Genomic DNA, 21,322 nt, shown 5'->3' on the forward strand with positions numbered 1-21,322 from the left:
GGTTTTTTAAAATTTTTATTTATTTATTTTATTATATATATATTTTTTTATTTTAATTGGAGGCTAATTACTTTACAATATTGTATTGGTTTTGCCATACATCAACATGAATCCGCCATGGTGGATTTTGCATTAATTATGCTGGTGATTAGGGAAGTCCCCGTTAGGTTCCTAGACAGGTCTCTATTGGGCTAACTGTGTAAGGGATAATTCTCATCCTGCCTCATGTATTATCTCAAAATATAGGAATGGGCCTCTTGTCTTTCGTGTGTCACTGACTTTACATAAACTATAGTGCCTCTCTTTCTGACTTACTTCACTCTGTGAAACAGGCTCTGGGTTCATCCACTTCACCAGAACTGACTCAAATTCATTTTTTCATGGAATCTATAAAAATTGATGACCCTATTTTCAGGGAAGGAATGGAGACACAGATGTAGAGAATGGACTTGCAGACACAGTGGGTGAGGGAGAGAGTGAGACGAATGGAGAAAGTAGCACCAACATATATTCACTATCATGTGTAAGGGCATCTTCCCAACCCAGGGATCGACTGGGTCGCCTGCATTTCAGGCAGATTCTTTCCCATATGAGCCACCAGGGAAGCCCCATAAAACAGAGAGCTGGTGAGAAGTTGCTGTATAACACAGGGAGCTCAACCTGGTGCTCTGTGATGACTTAGAGAGGTGGGATGAGGGGAAGGGAGGAGGTTCAAGATGAAGGGGATATATGTGTAATTATGGCTGATTCACATTGTTGTAAGGCAGAAACCAACACAACATTGTAAAGCAATTTTCCTCCAATTAAAACATGAATTAAGAAAGAGAAAAAACTGTAGTGCCTTTAACACAATATTGTAAGCCAACTATATCTTAATGAAAGAAAATTATAATCCCTTTAGAAATGTCTCTCCACTTTTAAGCAAAATTTACACGAAGCATACAGAAAAGATGGATATGCTCATCTTTTTAAAAATCCACTCAGGGATGGAATTTCTAAGGTAAATTTCAAGGTATTGAGACAGATGATGAAATACTCTCCTACCTGGACTCCTTAACATGTAAAAGAGGCCCTCACTGTCCTCTTTAAATGAGACTGAAACCATATATAAGCATAACTTTATAGTTGTTACGCACAGCACTTCTTAAAACTGGGCCACTTAAATCAACTGATATGCTTGTTAAAAATATGGCTCACCCTAGATTTATTATATAAGAATCTCTGGGGATGTGGACCAGAATTTTCACTTTTATCAAACTCCCTAAATTTTTTCCATAACTGCTTTATGGCGATGACAATCAGTTATCTCTGCAAACCCATGCCACTAAATCTGTTGATCAACTTGCAGCAGTATTGAACCCATTTATCATTCGTCCTTTCTTGAAATCCCTTCTTTTATTTGTCTCAGGCACATTGTACTTCCCTGATTTTTTTTTCCCTACTCCACAGGCTATTTGTTTTCAGTCCATCTTGCTGGAATCTTCTCCTTTTTCTGATCTCCAAATGTTGAAGGGGCCAGAATTTGGTCATGGAACCTCTCCTATTCTGTTTACACTTTCCCTTGATTATGTCCCATGACTTTAATACCAGTTAGGAGCTAAGAAATCCCAAATTTCTATTCTCTAGCCTCAACCTCTCCACTGAGCTCCAAATCAGAGCATTGAACTATTTCAGTATTTCCACAGGTGCATGTCAAATAAGTATCTTAAACATAACATGGACAAAAGTGAGCTTAGGATCCCCATTCACCTCTGACTCTCCTGAATAAAAGACAAGTCCAACTGCTTATTTGCTCAGGCTGAAAGCTGTCATCACTAATTTCTCTCTTCTTCTGTTCTCTCAGATCCAACCCATCCACAAGTTCAGTCAGCTCTGACTTGGAGTCTTCTCACAACAACTTCCATCACCACCCTAGTCCAATTTGCCATCATCCTTCTCTTGGACTGCTACAGTGTCTTTCTTGCCAGTTTCCAGTTCCCTCTCATGTCCCGTCCTGTATTCTATTCTCTAGAGAAAACCCAGAGAGATCACTTAAAATTATAAGTTACTCTGTATTCCATACCCTCCAATAACTTCACATCGCACTTAAAATAAAAACCCTTATTGTGATCTATGGTCCTATATGATCTGGCTTCTATTAGTCACTCTGTATTTCTTTTTCAACTCTCTCCCTTGCTCACAGGGCTCTCAAGACACCAGCCTTCCTGCTGTGCTTTTAACTGCAGCAAAATCTTTGCAACTTTGTTCCATGTGCTTGGAGCACTCTTTCCACAGATACTCACACAGCCTATTCTTTTATTTCACTCTAGTTTCTGCTCAAATGTCATCTCCACAAAAGGCTTCTCCGAAATATTCATGACTCCTGCTTTGTTTTACTTGATAGCATTTCTTATTACCTAATATCACCTGATATTCATTTATTTATTTATTGTCTTTCTTCTATTTGAATATTAACAGGAAAGCATAAAATCTGTCTTGTTCTCCAGTACTTAGGATAGGGTCTGGCAAGCAAGCATGCATGCTAAGTTGCTTCAGTCATGTCTGACTCTTTGCAACCCTATGGACTGTAGCCTGCCAGGCTCTTCTGTCCATGAGATTCTCCAGGCAAAAATACTGAAGTGAGCTGCCATGCCCTCCACCAGGGCATCTTCCCGAACCCATGTCTCTTGTCTCCTGCATTGGCAGGCAGGCTCTTTACCACTAGTGCCACCTCGGAAGCCTCAGGGCCTGGCACATAGTATTAATAAATATTTGTTTAGACTGTGGATAATTATTATAATGGAGCAAAGGAGAAAGAATAAACTACAGTTTAGAAGATAAAAATCACATTTGATCAATGACCAAAATAAAAATGCCAGAAGTATGAGGCATTGAAATTATGACTTTTTTTGTACTGAACTTCATTAGAGCAAGTCAGATTTCCTGACATCAAAGCATCAGTGTGGAAAAAGATGATAAAATTGAAATCATGCTTGTTTTCTTTTTTATATGGATTGCACCATCAACAAGAAATCATATGTTCTAACTTCCGGGCAAATAGTTTTTTGAGCATGATTTGAGAACAGATTTTTTAAGCTGTCACACCAATTATTGTTTATTTCAGAAACATCATGAGCTATAAACCATTCTTAGTGGGAGAAATATGGAAACCAAATGTCCATGGGTTACCTTGGTCTTCAAAAATTGTGATGTTAAATCTCTTTGCTGCTCTACTTCACTGCGTACATGGTTGCAGAAAGCCACAGAGTACTGGCGACTGTAGTAGGGACTGAAGTTTTTGATGGCTGCCTCAGTTTTCCCTGAAAAAATGTGAAAATCAGAATTTAGAAATGTATCATCTGTTAGAGAATAGACACATATCTCCATAATTCTATAAATACCCCCTCAAGGTTCCCCACACCCTCTGCTTTCTAGGGATTTGTTATTTTCTCACAGTGCCTGAGAACTTGGATACCTTTATCGATTCCTCCCTTCTGGCATCACCCTGAGTGACTTCAAGGTCCCCGAGGACCATCTATCCAGTAACCAACTTGCTCCACTTTATATCAACAGCCCATTGTCATGACCATAAACTCAACCATCCTCCCAGTTCTTCTACAACCACCATTCTACCTCACCCTGTTCTCCCCTTCACCTTGCTCTTCATTATCCTCTACTTTAAGTCATTCAACATCTCCTGCACAGCAATACCACAGTCCCAGGCTCCAACATTTCAGCTCTGGACACACATCACTCCATTTCTTTACCCCCCAGATCCTGAGGCTCCACTTCTAGTCCTGTGGATCCACAGCCCTGGATAAAATCAACAAACTACTTCTAGTTTTGCCCCTATGTCTCTGGCCTAAAAGTTTTTTTGTGATTCAAAGAATTATATAATTACCACAGGGAAACTTTTGGCTTAGGAATCTTGAGACCTGAATTCTGGTCCCAATTCTAGAAGACAGAGAAGTGAACCAGCTGTATGACCGTGGGTGTCACTCATTCTCTCTGGGCTCCAGTGTCCTAACTATAAAAGAAGGTGCTCACTAGTCCACACTTTCCTTGGAATCTACGTGACAGTGAAATATAACCATGGAAGTACAGTTGTCTGACAACTAAGACTGATAACTACAATATGATCTCTCAGCACCGGAAGAAAATAAAGCTGAAGATTAATCATGTCGGGGGCCAGGGTGGGGGAGGTTGAGGACTGGAGATGGAGGGAGAGGGAGAGTTAGGCACTGGAATGCTCTTGAGCTTTTCCAACGTGGGCAACCAAACTGCAGGAAAGGAGAAGGAAAAATAGGGGAGGAAGGGCAAAGGAGCATTCTGAAGCAGATGAGAAATCCTCACAAGCTTTCAAGCACTTCCCACTGAGAACAGAAATAAATACAGGTACCACTGACTGTGCTTACCAGCTGTTAGTCCTTGTAATGAAATGCTAGTTTGAGAAAAGTAAATCTGATATAATATTCCAAAATATTTTAAAAGGCTTTCATGTGAACCTGGCATAGTTTTTGTTTTCGAATTTGATATTATAGTCAACAGAGAAATAGTAAAACATACAGGCAACATTTGTTTAGAGCTGTTATGCATATAAAATTTCAAAACTAAATGAAGGGTTATAACCACGTAGATAAAGATACTCAATATGAGAACTATGAACCCACACTTGCCAACTTCTATGCCTGTGGAATCACTGCCCCAAACACCCACAAGTGTATGAGTTGCTGTTGTTCAGTCACTCAGTCATGTCCAACTCTGTGACCCCATGACAGCAGCACGCTAGACTTCCCTGTCCTTCACCATCTCCCGGAGCTTGCTCAAACTCATCCTCTCTATATGGAAAGGCCTTCTGTAGCCCAGGCATTTAGGTCTCATAATATATATGAGGTAAAGGGGAATTCTCACTTACTCCCTCAATAAAATGACATTTTCTGGTTGTATTCATGAGCTTTAATAATTACTACTTGAATTGGTGATAGACAGGGAGGCCTGGCGTGCTGCGATTCATGGGGTTGCAAAGAGTCAGACACGACTGAGCGACTGATCTGATCTGATCTGAAGGTGCTTTGAGACCTACTAATAATAGGTTCTGTAGAAATGCAAATAAAAGCTCCTATAATTTCAATCAGGCATGCTTTTCCTTGCTCTGCGAGTTTATGGTATTACTATTAATCAGTATTTGCATAATACTCTCATATGCTCAGGCTTTTAAGTATCTAATTGGTCACTATTTTATTAGCTTTTATGCAGTGCATAAGAAGGAAAATTCTATCTACTTGTCTATAATTTCCTTGTATAGGCGTGGGGCATCTTTGAGAATTCACACAATGAGGATGTCTCACTGAAACATATAAATGAATAACAAAAGCTGCCCATTAGGTCCACGTAACCACTGTTTAGTCTAGCAGAACAGCTGGTTAATTTCTGATGCGAATTTTTGTACACTTGCAAGCACTTGGATTTAAATAAAAGGAGATGGATGTCATTGTATGATGAGTTCTACAGAACCTTGAAACCTGATATCCTGCCACATCACCAAACCTCCCTCAAGGATGTTCTGTTTCTACTGAGATGCTGCAATGCCTCTGCTCCCTTCCAACAGGAGAAAAACGCTTCTGCAACTTGAATCTCTGCATATGGTGCAATCCACACAGCAGTGACCAAGGAGGGAGTACTCATAAAAAAGGATCACAGCTTTCGAGGGTAATTAACCTATTGACTGTTTCCACATGTGAACAAAACAGCTAATAACATCACAAATTCTAGAAGGAAAATAACTTAAAAGCTATTCCCAAAATGTATCTAGATTTTAGATTCAGCAGATCTAAACCCAAATAAAAGAATGCCTGGTGTAGGGATCTTGACAATTTGAGAAAAGCCTAGAGTTGGGGCAAAATAACACTGTAGTTAGGAGGATGGATTCTGGAGTTAGATAAGGGATGAATCGCATCTCTGCTACTTACGAGTAGTAAGACTTCACACCAGTTTCTTCCCCATATAAAATGAAGCCAGTAAGAGTAGCATTCTCATGAATTAAGGTGTTATATTACTCAACCATTAAACATGAAATATTGCCATTTGTAAGAATGCGTCTGGAGCTAGAGAATATCATGCTTAGTGAAATGTCAGGCTGACAAATACTCTATGATACCACTTACATGTGGAATCTAAAAAGTAACACAGATGAATGTAAATGCAAAACAGAAATAGACTCATAGATATAAAACACAAGCTTGTGGTTGTCAAAGGGGAGAGGGAAAGGGAAATGACAAATTAGGGGTATGGAATTAATAGATACAAACCACTATATGTAAAATAGATAAGCAACAAGGATATACTGTATAGCAGAGTGAATTATACCCATTATCTTATAATAACCTATAATGGAATATAATCTGCAAAAATACTGAATCACTTTACTGCACAACTGAAACTAATACAGCATTGTAAATCAACTACACTTCGATTTAAAAACAAGAATAACAGTCTCACAGTGTGGTCATAACTACATGAAATAACTCAGTAAAGTGCTCAGCACTGCATCTGGCACATAGAAAGTGCTCAGTAATCCCTAGTAATTAAACTGATGAAGGACTCAAGCTAACCACCCAGGGAAGGTCCTTAAGCTGAACCAAGGAATGAAGAAGTCAAAAGCAAGTTGTCTACTGTTAACTCTTTAACTAGGACCTGCCCTGTTGCTTACAAAACCACTATCCTACTCACTGAAAGCTCAGGACAAACATAACCTACATCTTCACAGATGTTTCGGGAACGCTTACTAGCATGTAAGAGGCTCTCAGTGCAACCTGAATTAAAACCAACTAAATCAAACATTATCCTTAATGAGCCAAAGTGAAAAGGCAAGTTAGTATATGTATTACATTAAGTTCCCCACTCTGAGCCTAAATTTTTAAAATTGAAATATAGTTTGTTTACAATGTCAATTACTGCTGTACAGAAAAGTGATTCAGTTATGCATATACTGTTGTTGGGCTGTTCAGTCACTAAGTCATGTCCAACTTTTTGCAACCTCATGGACTGCAGCATGCCAGGCTTCCCAGTCCTTCACTGTCTTCCAGAGTTTGCTCAAATTCATGTCCATTGAGTCACTAATGCTATCTAGCCATCTCATCCTCTGCCACCTTCTTCACCTTTTGCCTTCAATCTTTCCCAGCATCAGGGTCTTTCCCAATGAGCTGGCTCTTGACATCAGGTGGCCACAGCATTGGAGCTTCAACTTCAGCATCAGTCCTTTCAGTGAATGTTCAGGACTGATTTCACTTAGGACTGACCAGTGTGATCTCCTTCCTGTCCAAGGGACTCTCAAGAGTCCTCTCCATCACCACAACTGGAAAGCATCAATTCTTTGGTGCTCAGCCTTCTTTATGTCCAACTCTCACTTCTGTACATGACTACTGGAAAAACCATAGCTCTGACTATATGGGCCTTTGTCGGCAAAGTGATGTCTTTGTTTTTTAATACACTGCCTAGGATTGTCATAGCTTTCCTTCCAAGGAGCATCTTTTAATTTCGTGGCTGCATACATTCTTTTTATTATTCTTTTCCATTATGGCTTATCATAGGATATTGAACATAGTTCTCTATGCCATACAGTAGGACCTTACAGTTTATTCATTCCATATATGAAAGCCTACATCTATTAACCCTGACCTCCCACTCCATCCCTTTCCCAAGCACCTTCCCCTTGGCAACCACCAATCAGTACTCTATGTCTGTGATTCTGCTTCTGTTTCATAAATAGGCTCACTTGTCTTATTTTAGATTTCACATACAAGTGATATTGTATGCTATTGTCTTCCTCTTTCTGATTTATTTCACCTAGCATGATAATCTCTAGGTCCATCCATTTTGCAGCAAATGACATTATTTCACTCTTTTTAAAGGCTGAGTAATACTCCATCGTATAGCCGTACTGTATTTTTATCCATTCATCTGTCAATGGACCCACAGTGGCTACACTAACTTATATTCCCACCAACAGTATATAGGAGGGTTCTCTTTCTCTCCACATCCTCTCAAGCATTTGTTATTCGTAGACTGTTTAACCATGGTCATTCTGACTGGTGTGAGGTGGTACCTGTTTGTAGTTTTGATTTGCATTTCTCTAATAATTAGAGAAATGTTGAGTATCTTCATGTGCCTATTGGCCATCTGTATGTCTTCTTTAGAGAAATGCTTATTTAGGTCTTCTGCCCATTTTGGGGTAGGACTGTCTGTTTTCTCATTGTTGAATTGTATGAGCTACTTGTATATTTTGGAAATTAAACACTTGTCAGTTGCATCATTTGAAATATTTTCTCCCATTCTGTCAGTTGTCTTTTTGCTTTGTTTATGGTTTCCTTTGCTGTGCAAAGGTTTGCAACTTTGATTAGGTCCCATTTGTTTATTTTTGTTTTTATTTGTATTGCTTTGGGGCTTCCCAAGTGGCTCAGTGGTAAAGAATCTGCCTGCCAGTGCAGGAGACTCAAGAGACACTGGTTCAATCCCTGGGTTCAGAAGATCCCCTGGAGAAGGAATTAGCAACCCACTCCAGTATTCTTGCCTAGGAAATTCATGGACATAGGAGCCTGGTGGGCTATAGTCCATGGGCTTGCAGAGTCGGACACAACTGAGCAACTGAGAACAGTGCGGGAGACCGTCCTAAGAAAACATTGGTACGATTTATGTCAGAGAATGTTTTGCCCATGTTCTCTTCTAGTAGTTTTATGGTGTCATGTCTTATGTTTAAGTCTTCAGCCATTTTGAGTTTTATTTTTGTGAATGGTGAGAGGGTGTGTTCTAACTCCATTGATTTACATGCAGCAGTCCAATTTTCCCAGCACCACCTGATGAAGAAACTGTCTTTTCCCTAGAGTATATTCTTGCCTCCTTTGTCAAAAATTAATTGACCATAGGTGTGTGGGTTTCCTTCTGGACTCTCTATTCCGCTCCATTGATTCATTTGTCTGTTTTTATTCTAAAACCACACTGTTTTGATTACGGTAGCTTAGTAGTATTTTCTGAAGTCTGGGAGGGTTATGCCTCCTGATTTGTTCTTTTTTTCCTAGGGATTGCCTTGGCAATTCTGGGTCTTTTATGGTTCCATATGAATTTCAGGATTATTTCTTCTAGTTCTGTGAAAAATGTGTGAGCCTCAATTTTGTCACTTATAAAACGGGGATTATAAGACACTCATTTTCACAGTGCTTTATAAGTATTCAATGGGATATTCTGCAGGTTAAAAAGTACCTAGAGCAGTATCAGACACTTTAGATACTCAATAAAATTTGACTATTACTACTATTATTTAATATACCACCATAAGGGCATTCAAATAAGTGGATCAGCCCACAGGCACCACATAAAATAATTTCTGCTTAACCCAGCTTGTTTCCACAGTTCTCAAGATTCTTGAGTATTGTATTACCTTCCTCTCCACCCTCTGCAATTTAGTATCATATTCTCTTGCCTGAATTGTTTTTGAAACACACTGCCAGGTATTTCTCTAAAAGGAAGTTACTCAATAATATGAAGACTAGAACCACAAAGGGCTTCTTCCACATTTTCTTATACCAGCATTTTGGTCACAGGCATATTTCTTCTAATCCTACTTAAGTATTACAGCCTGTACTGGGCCTTGGGCTGGTGCAATTTACTTGACCAGGCTGGTCTTAATACCCTTCAGGGTAATCATCACTGAAGTTAAAAGAAACCTCCACGAGAGCTCTGTCTACAACACTTAGCTTCAGTTCAACTTTGTAAAAATAAGAAAAGTATCTTCTGGCCCTTTTAAAAGCATCTGAATTCATACAGGTTCAAAACTCAGCACTATTATTGATTCCTTTTCCCTTGCTCCCATATTCAGTCATCAGATCTTGTCACTTCCATTTTCATAACATTTCTTGAATCCACCTCCTTTTCCCCCTCCCAACCACCACACCTTCTATCAAGTCTTTATTATATTGCAAAAAATAATGTACAAGTGTCTTAATCTGCCCTATCTCAAGATCCCAGCACAGCAAAAACAAAACAGACTAAAAAACTTTTGTAGCTCTTAGTTCTAAAAGAGGAACAAAGAAGTCAAAACCAGAGTGGGGCGGGGGGAAATGCCACTGCTAATACATACATCCTGGAGGATTACAGGAAATAGCCAAAGCTTGGTCCCTATTGCAAAGGCAAGATTCTGGGAAGTGGCCAGAATGAGTCTAGAGTCGATGGAACAGAACAGCAGAGGCTGAATCCTCTCTGGCCACCATGGTCCCATTCAAGAGAAAGCCCCGACACGAGTTGTCAAGGCCCAAATATTAAAGTAGGGAACTGTCCTTCAGAACCAAGTCTTGCCTTTAATTTTCCCAGGCAACTCTTTTGAAAGCCTTAAGGGGCACACATCATAGTCATAGGCCATAATCCTCAGTATCCTGGCTTGACAAGTTTCATTTGACATGTTGTTGCAAGACCATGTTAATTCCTTCATAAAAACCTTAAACAGTTCCACATTGCCTAGAAGAGTAATCACCCAGACTGGCACCAAAGGCCCTGTGATCTGGCTCCAGCTCTCTTTTACTTCCCACCTCTCCTACTCAAACTAACGCTTCTCATCCCCAATACATGGCCATGCCTTCACCGCTCCTTTCTCTCTTACTTCAAGCCCAGGTGGGAATCCCAAGCCAAGAAGAAAACTTTCTGGCTCTCCCCAGCTGGAAACACTCACCTTCTTTTGTATTCTCCCCAAAATGTATTCTCCCCAAAATACACCACTTTTGCTACAGCTGTTTAAATATAGCTCATCTCTCCTCCAAGTGTATACTTTTATTTGTGTACTCATTAAATATTTGTTGAATAAATGAAAGAATAGCTAAGTAAATATTTGAGTAAAGTAAATTACAGCACATCAGAATCATGAAATCTATGCCAGTACCCTAAGAAAGGAGTAAGGTCCAGTTCTCAGTTTGACTACTTATTATTAAAAATATGTATTCTTACACAAGCTTCCTGGGTCAGGAAGGTAATGGAGTAGGAAATGGCCACCCATTCCAGTATTCTTGCCTAGGAAATCCCATGGACAGAGGAGCCTGGCAGGGCTCCATGGGATTGCAAAGAGTTGGACATGACTGTACACACACACGCATGCGTGCACACACACACAAACACACACGTACTCTTACACAGCATGCAATCCGTGAGGGGTCCTCGGTTAGCCGGTAGCAAGCTTTTCCAGTTGTTGGGTCTGGTCAATGGAGTAACAGAGGAAAAGTACATACCTGAAGAACTGCTGAAACAGAAAAGCAGAAGCAGGAGCAGGGGGAGGATTATGAAGATGTCAACACTGACCAGGAAAGTGTTGACGAGGAAGGTGATTAAAAAAAAGCTCAGACATGTCCCCTCCTGAGGCGGCCCGCAAGGCACTATCTGAGGAGTCTGAAGCAGCTGAGCAGCCTACACCATCTTCGTCTTGGATAAAAAGACTGAAGAGAAAGACAGTGCTTATGACTTCAGTACAGATTACGCTTAAGAAATCCTGTCCTTCTGTAAGGGTTTTCTTGTTGGTGGTGGTTTTTAACATTGTGAGAAGACTGCTGAGCTGTTCTGTGTGTGTGATGTACCAGTTTGTTAACAGTATCACATAAGCTATGTAAATCTTGTGAGCATGTATATAATGATTGTTGCTGTTCGGTCGCTCAGTTGTGTCCGACTCTTTGCAACCCCATGGACACCAGGCCTGCCTGTCCCTCATTATCTCCCAGAGTTTGCCCAAGTTCACATCCATTGAGTCAGTGATGCTATCCAACCACTTATATATAATGATATATTCATTATATCAGCCACATATAATGATATATTCACTTAAAAGAATCAAGCGACTTTTAAAAACTGCACTCTCATAGCATAATTCTTTTGTTTCAAATCTGGCTCTTATAGGTTAATTCTGTTTAAGCTTTTATATCAGTTTTGTCCCTGAAATTATATATGGGGAATTACGTAAAAACAAAAGTTTTTCTTGGTTTGTGTGTTTTTCTTGACCAGTTTATAGAAATGGGAAATATACAAAGGCCTAGATAAAACTTATATGAAGTCTGAAGAGCCTGACAGATTTGTATATATTCTCATTCTAGAAGGTTCTTTATCAACATTCTAGTCTTGAAGTAGTTTATCTCAATTCTATCCTTTATCAATAGCTTTCTTCCTTGATACATATTGTTTCTTGTGGATTATTCATAGTTCCTCCATCATTCCCAGGATCAAAACAACTATGGCATATTAAAATATCTTCTCTGAAATATTCATATTCCATCCTGTTTCAATTACTTTGAGAAAAGTAGCTCAGGAGTTACAGTAAGATACAGAAAATCCAAACATTACTTTTGCTATATCTCCTTCTTACCTTTTTTCAATTATTTTTTAAATAGTTGAGATGATAACATTTTATATCTAGTTTTATTTACTTAACACTTCACCTTTGGTTTTTCCTGTATTACCCTCCCAAATCACAATTTTCAGTGTTACATTTCTATTGTTACTTGAAACAGAAAAATACAGAAATTAAAAAAAAAAAGTTCCTGAACAAGGTGGCTGTTTCCTGGAAACTGAGGCAAATTCAGGAATGAGAAAAGGGTTAACTAGGCCTTTGGCACACTTTCGTAAGACCTGTTGAGGTTTCAAGTGAAGATTAATTTGGGAGAATGAAAAAAGTCCCTCTGAAAATAAAATATTTTTAATATTTATAAAACAGAGCATAATAAATCTATTATTTGCCCCAGAGTTTCTCAGATTATAAAAGTTTAAAATACTAATGAATTGTAACATCTGCTTTAGTTTCAGGTTTCTAAGCACCATCACTTTGCACCGTAGGGGGAAGAAATCAGAAATCCCAATTCACAATGCAAGGTGCAAAAAGCTAATTACACAGAATAATGCCCAAGGACTTTCTCTTTCTTCTAGGAAATGCCTTAGAGAACTGGGATAAATTGGATTCTCCATAACGGAACTAAATGATGTTTTATCTTTTAAGCACATTTATTATTGGAACTTGAGTGGAAGGTTTTCTTAGACTCTAATACAAAAATTCTTCACGGGCAGCGTTGATGCCAGCAGGTCCCTGTATCCTACCTGGCAGAAACTCTACTCTGAGTTAGAAATGAGACACATAGACCAACTTAAGTTCTCTGTGATTTACTTCAGTTATTCAGAAGACAAACATATATTTGCATTCTCAAGAGCTTATATTAAACCTATGAGTCTTGCTAGGACCCTCCCTGGACTATGGATAGAAAGCAGATATACTTAGGAACAAATAATAGAATACTTTCCTCATTTCCAAAACTGACACTCATAGAAATTCTCAATTCTGAGTATACTTGCCCTTGGACTGTTAAAGACTCTCACTTTTTTTTCCAATCCCTATTCTAAAAGCAGGCACCATATCTTTAATATGGCCACAAAGCTTAGCCCATTAAGTGCATTCAATGAATCCACATGTATAAACAGATGCTGGATAAGGGGTCAGGCACCAACACCAGTTGGTGAGGCAGAAGTGAAAGCAGTATTTTCTACAAATGATCTACTGAACTAAATGAAGGTTTCCATGTGCACTGTATACTTAGTAGAACAACACTTCAACAGGTTAGTATGAGAGAAATGAGAGGGGCTATCTATGGGAGGAAAGTGAAAGTGAAGTCGCTCAGTCATGTCTGACTCTTTGCGACCTCATGGACTGTAGCCCACCAGGTTCCTCTGTCCATGGAATTTTTCAGGCAAGAATACTGGAGTGGGCTGCCATTTCCTTCTCCAGGGTATCTTTCTAACTCAGGGATTGAACCTGGGTCTTCTGTATTGCAGGCAGATGCTTTACCATCTGAGCCACCATGGAAGCCCTTAACACTACCATTTTAAAACTTACAATCCCCCACTACCTTACTCTATGGAAAATAAAAACCCTACTGTAGTCAGCTATTCCAGAGAATAGTTTTTGAGAACTTGTAGGATCTTAAGTCTGGTCTCCTCTTTTTTAGAGAAAGAAATCAATCACAGTGTTAGAAAAATAAATATATGCCCATACTTGTATGCACACATTTATTCTTTTTTTAATATAAATTTATTTATTTTAATTGGAGGTTAATTACTTTACAATATTGTATTGGTTTTGCCACATATCAACATGAATCCGCCACGGGTGTACACGTGTTCCCCATCCTGAACCTCCCTCCCACCTCCCTCCCCGTACCATCCCTCTGGGTCATCCCAGTGCACCAGCCCCAAGCACCCAGTATCCTGCATCGAACCTGGACTGGCTATTCGTTTCTTATATGATACTATACATGTTTTAATGCCATTCTCCCAAATCATCCCACCCTCTCCCTCTCCCACAGGAGTCCAAAAGTCTGTTCTATACATCTGTGTCTCTTTTGCTGTCTTGCATACAGGGTTATTGTTACCATTTTTCTAAATTCCATATATATGCGTTAGTATACTGTATTGGTGTTTTTCTTTCTGGCTTACTTCACTCTGTATAATCGGCTCCAGTTTCATCCACCTCATTAGAACTGATTCAAATGTATTCTTTTTAATGGCTGAGTAATACTCCATTGTGTATATGTACCACAGCTTTCTTATCCATTCGTCTGCTGATGGACATCTAGGTTGCTTCCATGTCCTGGCTATTATAAACAGTGCTGCGATGAACATTGAGGTACATGTGTCTCTTTCCCTTCTGGTTTCCTCGGTGTGTATGCCCAGCAGTGAGATTGCTGGGTCATAAGGCAGTTCTATTTCCAGTTTTTTAAGGAATCTCCACACTGTTCTCCATAGTGGCAGTACTAGTTTGCATTCCCACTAACAGTGTAAGAGGGTTCCCTTTTCTCCACACCCTCTCCAGCATTTATTGCTTGTAGACTTTTGGATCGCAGGCATTCTGACTGGCGTGAAATGGTACCTCATAGTGGTTTTGATTTGCATTTCTCTGATAATGAGTGATGTTGAGCATCTTTTCATGTGTTTGTTAGCCATCTGTATGTCTTCTTTGGAGAAATGTCTGTTTAGTTCTTTGGCCCACTTTTTGATTGGGTCATTTATTTTTCTGGAATTGAGCTGCAGGAGTTGCTTGTATATTTTTGAGATTAGTTGTTTGTCAGTTGCTTCATTTGCTATTATTTTCTACCATTCTGAAGGCTGTCTTTTCACCTAGCTTATAGTTTCCTTTGTTGTGCAGAAGCTTTTAAGTTTAATTAGATCCCATTTGTTTATTTTTGCTTTTATTTCCAATATTCTGGGAGGTGAGTCATAGAGGATCCTGCTGTGATTTATGTCGGAGAGTGTTTTGCGTATGTTCTCCTCTAGGAGTTTTATAGTTTCTGGTCTTACGTTTATTTCTTTAATACATTTTGAGGTCATTTTTGTGTATGGTGTTAGAAAGTGTTCTAGTTTCATTCTTTTACAAGTGGTTGACCAGTTTTCCCAGCACCACTTGTTAAAGAGATTGTCTTTATCCATTGTATATTCTTACCTCCATTGTCAAAGATAAGGTGTCCATAGGTGTGTGGATTTATCTCTGGGCTTTCTATTTTGTTCCATTGATCTATATTTCTGTCTTTGTGCCAGTACCATATTGTCTTGATGGCTGGCACACATTTATTTTTAACCGTAATTAGATGAACGATAACTTTAAATTTTCTTCCATTTCATTTGGGAAAAGCGCTTGGAAATTTTCAAGATTATTTTGCCATTACTTCACAGCATGCCTCCAATTTCCTCATGACACATTTGATGAGAGTGAATCTTATTTATTTTGCCACTTCTCTAAACTATCTAATCTCCCCTAAGGAAGTTGCAGATTGGCTATTTTTTTTTTTTTAACAAAAAGGAGAGGAAAGAGTGTGAAAAAGAATACTAAGCCAATCTGACCTAGCAACTTTTTCAGAAAGCATCATAAAATTATGAATTTAGGAAGAATACTAATATTTCACCCATTAAACAACCTTGAAGAAAATATAAAACTAAAATGCAGAAACCAAAAAAATGAAAATTCCCTTTGCTCTTTTTGAGTCTAATTATGGTTATTAATTTTATGCACACATGTTATCAGAGTCTCTCATATTATTCCCAAATCCTGAAAATAATATTTTCTTTGAGATTTCAACCATACAAATAAACACAGCATGCACATTAAAAGAAGTCAGGCCAGACTTTAACCAGGCAACAAGCTTAGGAATCACTAAGTGATTCCCCTTCCAGAAGGTTCTCTGGTGTCTTGTCCAGATTCTGGGTTTTTTCCTAACTATGTCCTTTATTTTTTATTTTATTCCATTTTTCTTCTTCCTGGACAGAATGATTTTTGCCTGAAATGCCTTCTGTTACAGGTTTTACTTCTTCTCTTCAAGAATCTATGCCATTAATGTAAAAAAAGATGGTAGAAAACTATGTCTGAGACACAGATATGCTTGCGTTTTTTTAGTCTGAAAAGACAGGTAACAACAAGGAGTGGACTCTGCTAGAAAATTAAAGGTGGCATTGGTAAGTTTCAGAAAGTTCAGGAAAACTTTGCAAACTATTCAACATTTTCAACATTCATGATTTTTTGAAACTATTTACAAGGCAGATCAAGTACTCATTATGGAAAATTATTTTAGCATGCTCTTTCTTAACCTCACATGAATTTCAAAACTGCCAAAATGGTTCTGACTCCTGTCCACTTGATTCAGTCAAGCATTGGGTCTCTGAACACAATTTTCTTGATGATAGCTCAAACACTTCCAATTTTGCTTTTTTGCCAACCTAACGATTGCCAGCCAGTGTATCAGTTAATCACTAAATTTGAAAATTCTTGAGTAATGTACACCAGTGAAAAATTAACTGAAAGCTATTGCATGTGATGCTCTAAAAACAGAAACAGAAAAACTCCACCAAAAACCCCAACAGTACTATTGAGACAGCACCAGGTTATATATTTTTAGTACTAGGTTATTTAAATCATCCATTTTTCTATAGGAATTGCTCTTCCATAAAGTGAGTTCTCATGGTGCTTAATAAACATGGTAAAACCTTATAAAATTAGTTCTGCTTGGAGGCCAAGCCTCACAGGTAATTCACTTGTTCTAAACTAGCTACCAAAGGGATGAAATATGACATAAAACTGTAGATAACTGAGACTACCTTTCACCCAACAAAAGGGATTTGAGTTCATCTGGACAGTAGTACAGACATGCCAAGGTCAACCATATTTCAACCTCCATATATTGATGAAAAGATCAAAGGTCACAGACTTCTAGAGGTGGATGGGATCATAACAGTCATTTCCAACCTTTTCCCATTTTCAGATCAAGAAATTAATTGACCCATGATCACAAAACTAGTAAGTAATAGCACACATGAAAATTTACAAAAATCTTTGTCAATGTTTTTAGCAGAGTTTTTCTCTCTATTAATACTACACTGATTTTTATGGAGGAATTCAAGCATTTCATTTCGACTAATGGAGGGATGTAAGTACTCTTTTGTAATAAAAACCACATTGTCATGAAGCGTTGTGTAATGATCTTAAATTGAGGTAAAAAGATGTTGTTATGGTTAATTTTATGTGTCAGCTTTAGTGGGCTGTGAGATGTCCAGGTATATGTTCAAACATCATTCAGGAGGGTGCCTTTGAGAGTGCTTCTGGATGAGGTATTTGTAAATACTAAACTGAGTGAACTGAGGCATGAACATTGTCCTCCCCAATGTGAGTAGGCCTCATCCATTCAGTCAAAGACCTGAATAGAACAAAAAGGCTGAGTAAGAGGCAATTTCCTCCAGCCTGACGATCTTGAGCTGGGACACTGGTCTTTGCCAGCCTCTGGCCTTACATTCGGAGAAGGCAACGGCACCCCACTCCAGTACTCTTGCCTGGAAAATTCCATAGGTGGAGGAGCCTGGTAGGCTGCGGTCCATGGGGTCGCTAAGAGTCAGACACGACTGAGCGACTTCACTTTCACTTTTCACTTTCATGCATTGGAGAAGGAAATGGCAACCCACTCCAGTGTTCTTGCCTGGAGAATCCCAGGGACGGGGGAGCCTGGTGGGCTTTCGTCTATGGGGTCACACAGAGTTGGACACGACTGAAGCAACTTAGCAGCAGTAGCAGCAGGCCTTACATCGAAACATCACCTCTTCCTGGCTCTCAAGGCTGACTTTCAGACTGGAGCTCCACCATCAGCTCTGGTTCTCTGACCTCAGACCTTGGGACCTGTCAGCCTCCAGAATCGCAGTGAGTCAAATTTCTTATTTAAAACATCTCTCCTGTCTCTCTCTCTCACTCTGACTAATATAGATATAATCAATTGAAATACATTATTGAGTCCCAGCACAATTATCAATTTATTTCATTTAATGTATATTAAACAGTTGGGTCAACATGTTAAAAGCAAAGCAAATATCTAGGGCTTCAGTGTAATGAGTTCTTAATTTATCAGTAGAATCTGCATGCCAATGTGTTTCAGAATACTCTCTGAAATACATGGAGTCTGTATTTAAAATATTCCCTTAAGTGATTTATGAAGGACAGTAAAAGCATTTGGCTCAGCTATATCCATTTGGCAGGGGTTGCCAGCCAGAAGGCAGAGATCCAGCAAAGCTCTGGGCACAGGGAAAACAAGTTGACCTTATCTGAGTACCCCTTAATCTCATTAAGGTGTTCCAATTAAGTGGTATCACTGTCTCAATTAAAGCTGCTGTCTCTGCTGGCTAATACCATACAGCTTCCTGGGAAATGCACTAATTAGGTAGATCTTCTTGTCTACTGACTAAGAATCTGTTTTGTACCAAATCAAGGTTAAAAGGTACTGCTATGGACCAAGCCCATCATCCGTAGGATATCTGAAATGTCTTCAACAAAGTTTCTCTTGTCTCTTCTCTATTTGTTGTTATTGTTTAGTTGCGTCAGATTCTTTGCGACCCCATGGACTGTAGCCCACCAGGCTCCTCTGTCCATGGGATTTACTAGGCCTAATACTGGAGTACTCACTGGAGTATCCACTCCAGTATTCTAGCCATCTTCTTCGCCACGGGATCTTCCCAACCGGGGATCGAACCCAAGTCTCCTGCATTGCAGGTGGATTCTTTACCAACTGAGCCACCAGGGAAGGCCCTAGTATCTCTACAAGAAAGCTGTTCTTTCCTGGGATGCAGGACCTTGACTAGACACCTCATATTGTGACTATCCTAGGCAGAAGCTCTGTTCCCACTCATTAGCATGGCATAATTCTTCATTTATTAAAGTCTTCTTTAATGCTCTTTGATAATATTTTGTCACTTTTATTCATAAAGTTTTTTGCACATCTTTGTTAGATTTATTTCTAAATCCCAATTTCAAATAGACTTTTCTTGCTATTTAATGAATAGAATCTTTTTTCTCTTACATTTTCTAATTGGTTATTACTAGCTCAACTTTTATATGTTTGACCTATATCCAGGAACTTTTTTAAACTCTTAATTTATCTTTAAATTATCTTGGATTTTCTATATACTCAATCATATCTTCTGCCGAAAGTAAAAATTCTCATTCACACTTCACACACAGTCCACACTCTAAAGCTGATTAAATCCCAACATGAAGTCACATTTTAATTCTATGTGGGAATTAAATCAAATGAGCTATATCAGTTTAGAAAATGTTTTTATGCTCCTGTTCAACAGATCTGGAAAATATATGGATAGAGTAAATTGGGTTTGTTTGCATTTTCACCCCACCTATAATTAGTTCATTATCAAATTAAAACTCTAAGATTTGTGATTCATTAAGAGTTCATTAAATTAGTGTTATTCAGTTTGAATCCCTGTACATTTTCTCAAAACTCTTCATTTTAAAATAATTTTTGTAGCCACTGCAATGTATTCTTTTCTTAATTAAAAGATCTAGGAAAATTCAGTATTGAAAGCAGTTTCCATGGAAATAGGTATTCAATACAATAGAAATATCAATACTACAGTATACAGTGCTTTCCCCTAATTTTTCTATTTTAATAGAATAATATGATATGGGGGGCTGGCAGACAATAGATGAAAACAAAATCTGAAAGGCAGAATAACTTCAAAAAAATGGGGGTAGACGTTGTGGTGCTAATGCCAAAGCAGGCTAAAGAGTAATTGCATTTTACACTTGCAATTGGCTCTCCAATGCAATCCAACAAATAATTAGCTCCTTTTACATTTAAGGTCCTTTCCAAATTCAACAACTGTTAAAGTCAAGCAAGAGTCCATGAGGTCAAGGAGCATACGACCTAGAAAAAAGAAATGGCAGGTGTTGTTGCTGTTGCTGTTGCTTAGACATTATGTCCAACTCTTGCGACGCCATGGACTGCAACCCACCATGCTCCTCTGTCCATGGGATTTCCCAGCCAAGAATACCGGAGTAGGGGCTATTTCCTTCTCCAGGAGCTGCTGCTGCTGCTAAGGAGCACCCATAGTTATATTCAAATGACTATGACATAAGGCAATGAGGAGCATTAAAAGAAAAGCATCAAAAACATGGTTTCTAGCTTCATGAAGGAGGAATATTTGATTGGACCCTTTAAGAGTTTTTAGGTTTTCAGTGAGTAGAGATGGTGAGAATTTATCAGCTACAAACTTTCCACTACCTTAGACACTATATGGAGGTGTAGGGCCCTACTGTTGTACAGCTAGATATCTCCCAAAATGAGATCCTTGAGCCTGGAGAGACCCATAGGAGGGTTTACCCCACACGCCTAAGTGCAGAATGTATGATAGCAAGGTGCTGATGGAAGTGGACCGGAAGAGCTAAAGCCATGTTTCAAAGAAGTATACTAGCTCTAAGTAAATAATAAGTTAGCATCCTAAACCCTTTATGTTATTGAATTATATACCTATGTTATTAACTTATATACCTATATTACAGATGTGGACATTAAAGCAGAGAAGAAATGCTTATAGTTCAGCAGAAAGTAGAAATTGAGTTGTTTTGAATCCTGCACATCTCAGAAATAGAATTCTAAGAATCAAAGGAATAATTCATGTGAAACACCTGGCAAAGTGCCTGGTACATGATAAGCCCTCAATAATTAGTAGCAAATATTTGAAGAAATGCCATTAAAAATTGTGAAATGGCTCTTCCAGCCCCTATTGGGAATCATTGGCCTTGAATGATTTCTTTATCTTTCATTCATTTTATTTTTAATTGTGTTTAATTAAATAGGTAATATTCAAGATGGGAAAGATTAAGGGCAAGAGGAAAAAGGGGGCGGTAGAGGATGAGATGGTTAGATAGCATCACTGACTCAATGGACATGAGTTTGAGCAAACTCCGGGAGGTAGCAAAGGATAAGGAAGCCTGGCGTGCTGCAGCCCATGGGGT

The 21,322-nt window shown here is 38.8% G+C and overlaps 1 protein-coding gene across 1 annotated transcript in view; it reads right to left on the reverse strand.

Moving 5' to 3' along the window:
- The window catches only part of FAM129A (family with sequence similarity 129 member A), a 184,147-nt gene that overhangs the window by 104,061 nt on the left and 58,764 nt on the right, over nucleotides 1-21,322 (reverse strand). The window contains exon 2 of the mRNA XM_027565566.1: nucleotides 3,169-3,299. Coding sequence (XP_027421367.1) covers nucleotides 3,169-3,299 — 131 coding nt within the window. The remainder of the gene's footprint in view (nucleotides 1-3,168; nucleotides 3,300-21,322) is intronic.

Source organism: Bos indicus x Bos taurus, chromosome 16 (assembly GCF_003369695.1).
Source record: "Bos indicus x Bos taurus breed Angus x Brahman F1 hybrid chromosome 16, Bos_hybrid_MaternalHap_v2.0, whole genome shotgun sequence".
NCBI lineage: Eukaryota > Metazoa > Chordata > Mammalia > Artiodactyla > Bovidae > Bos > Bos indicus x Bos taurus.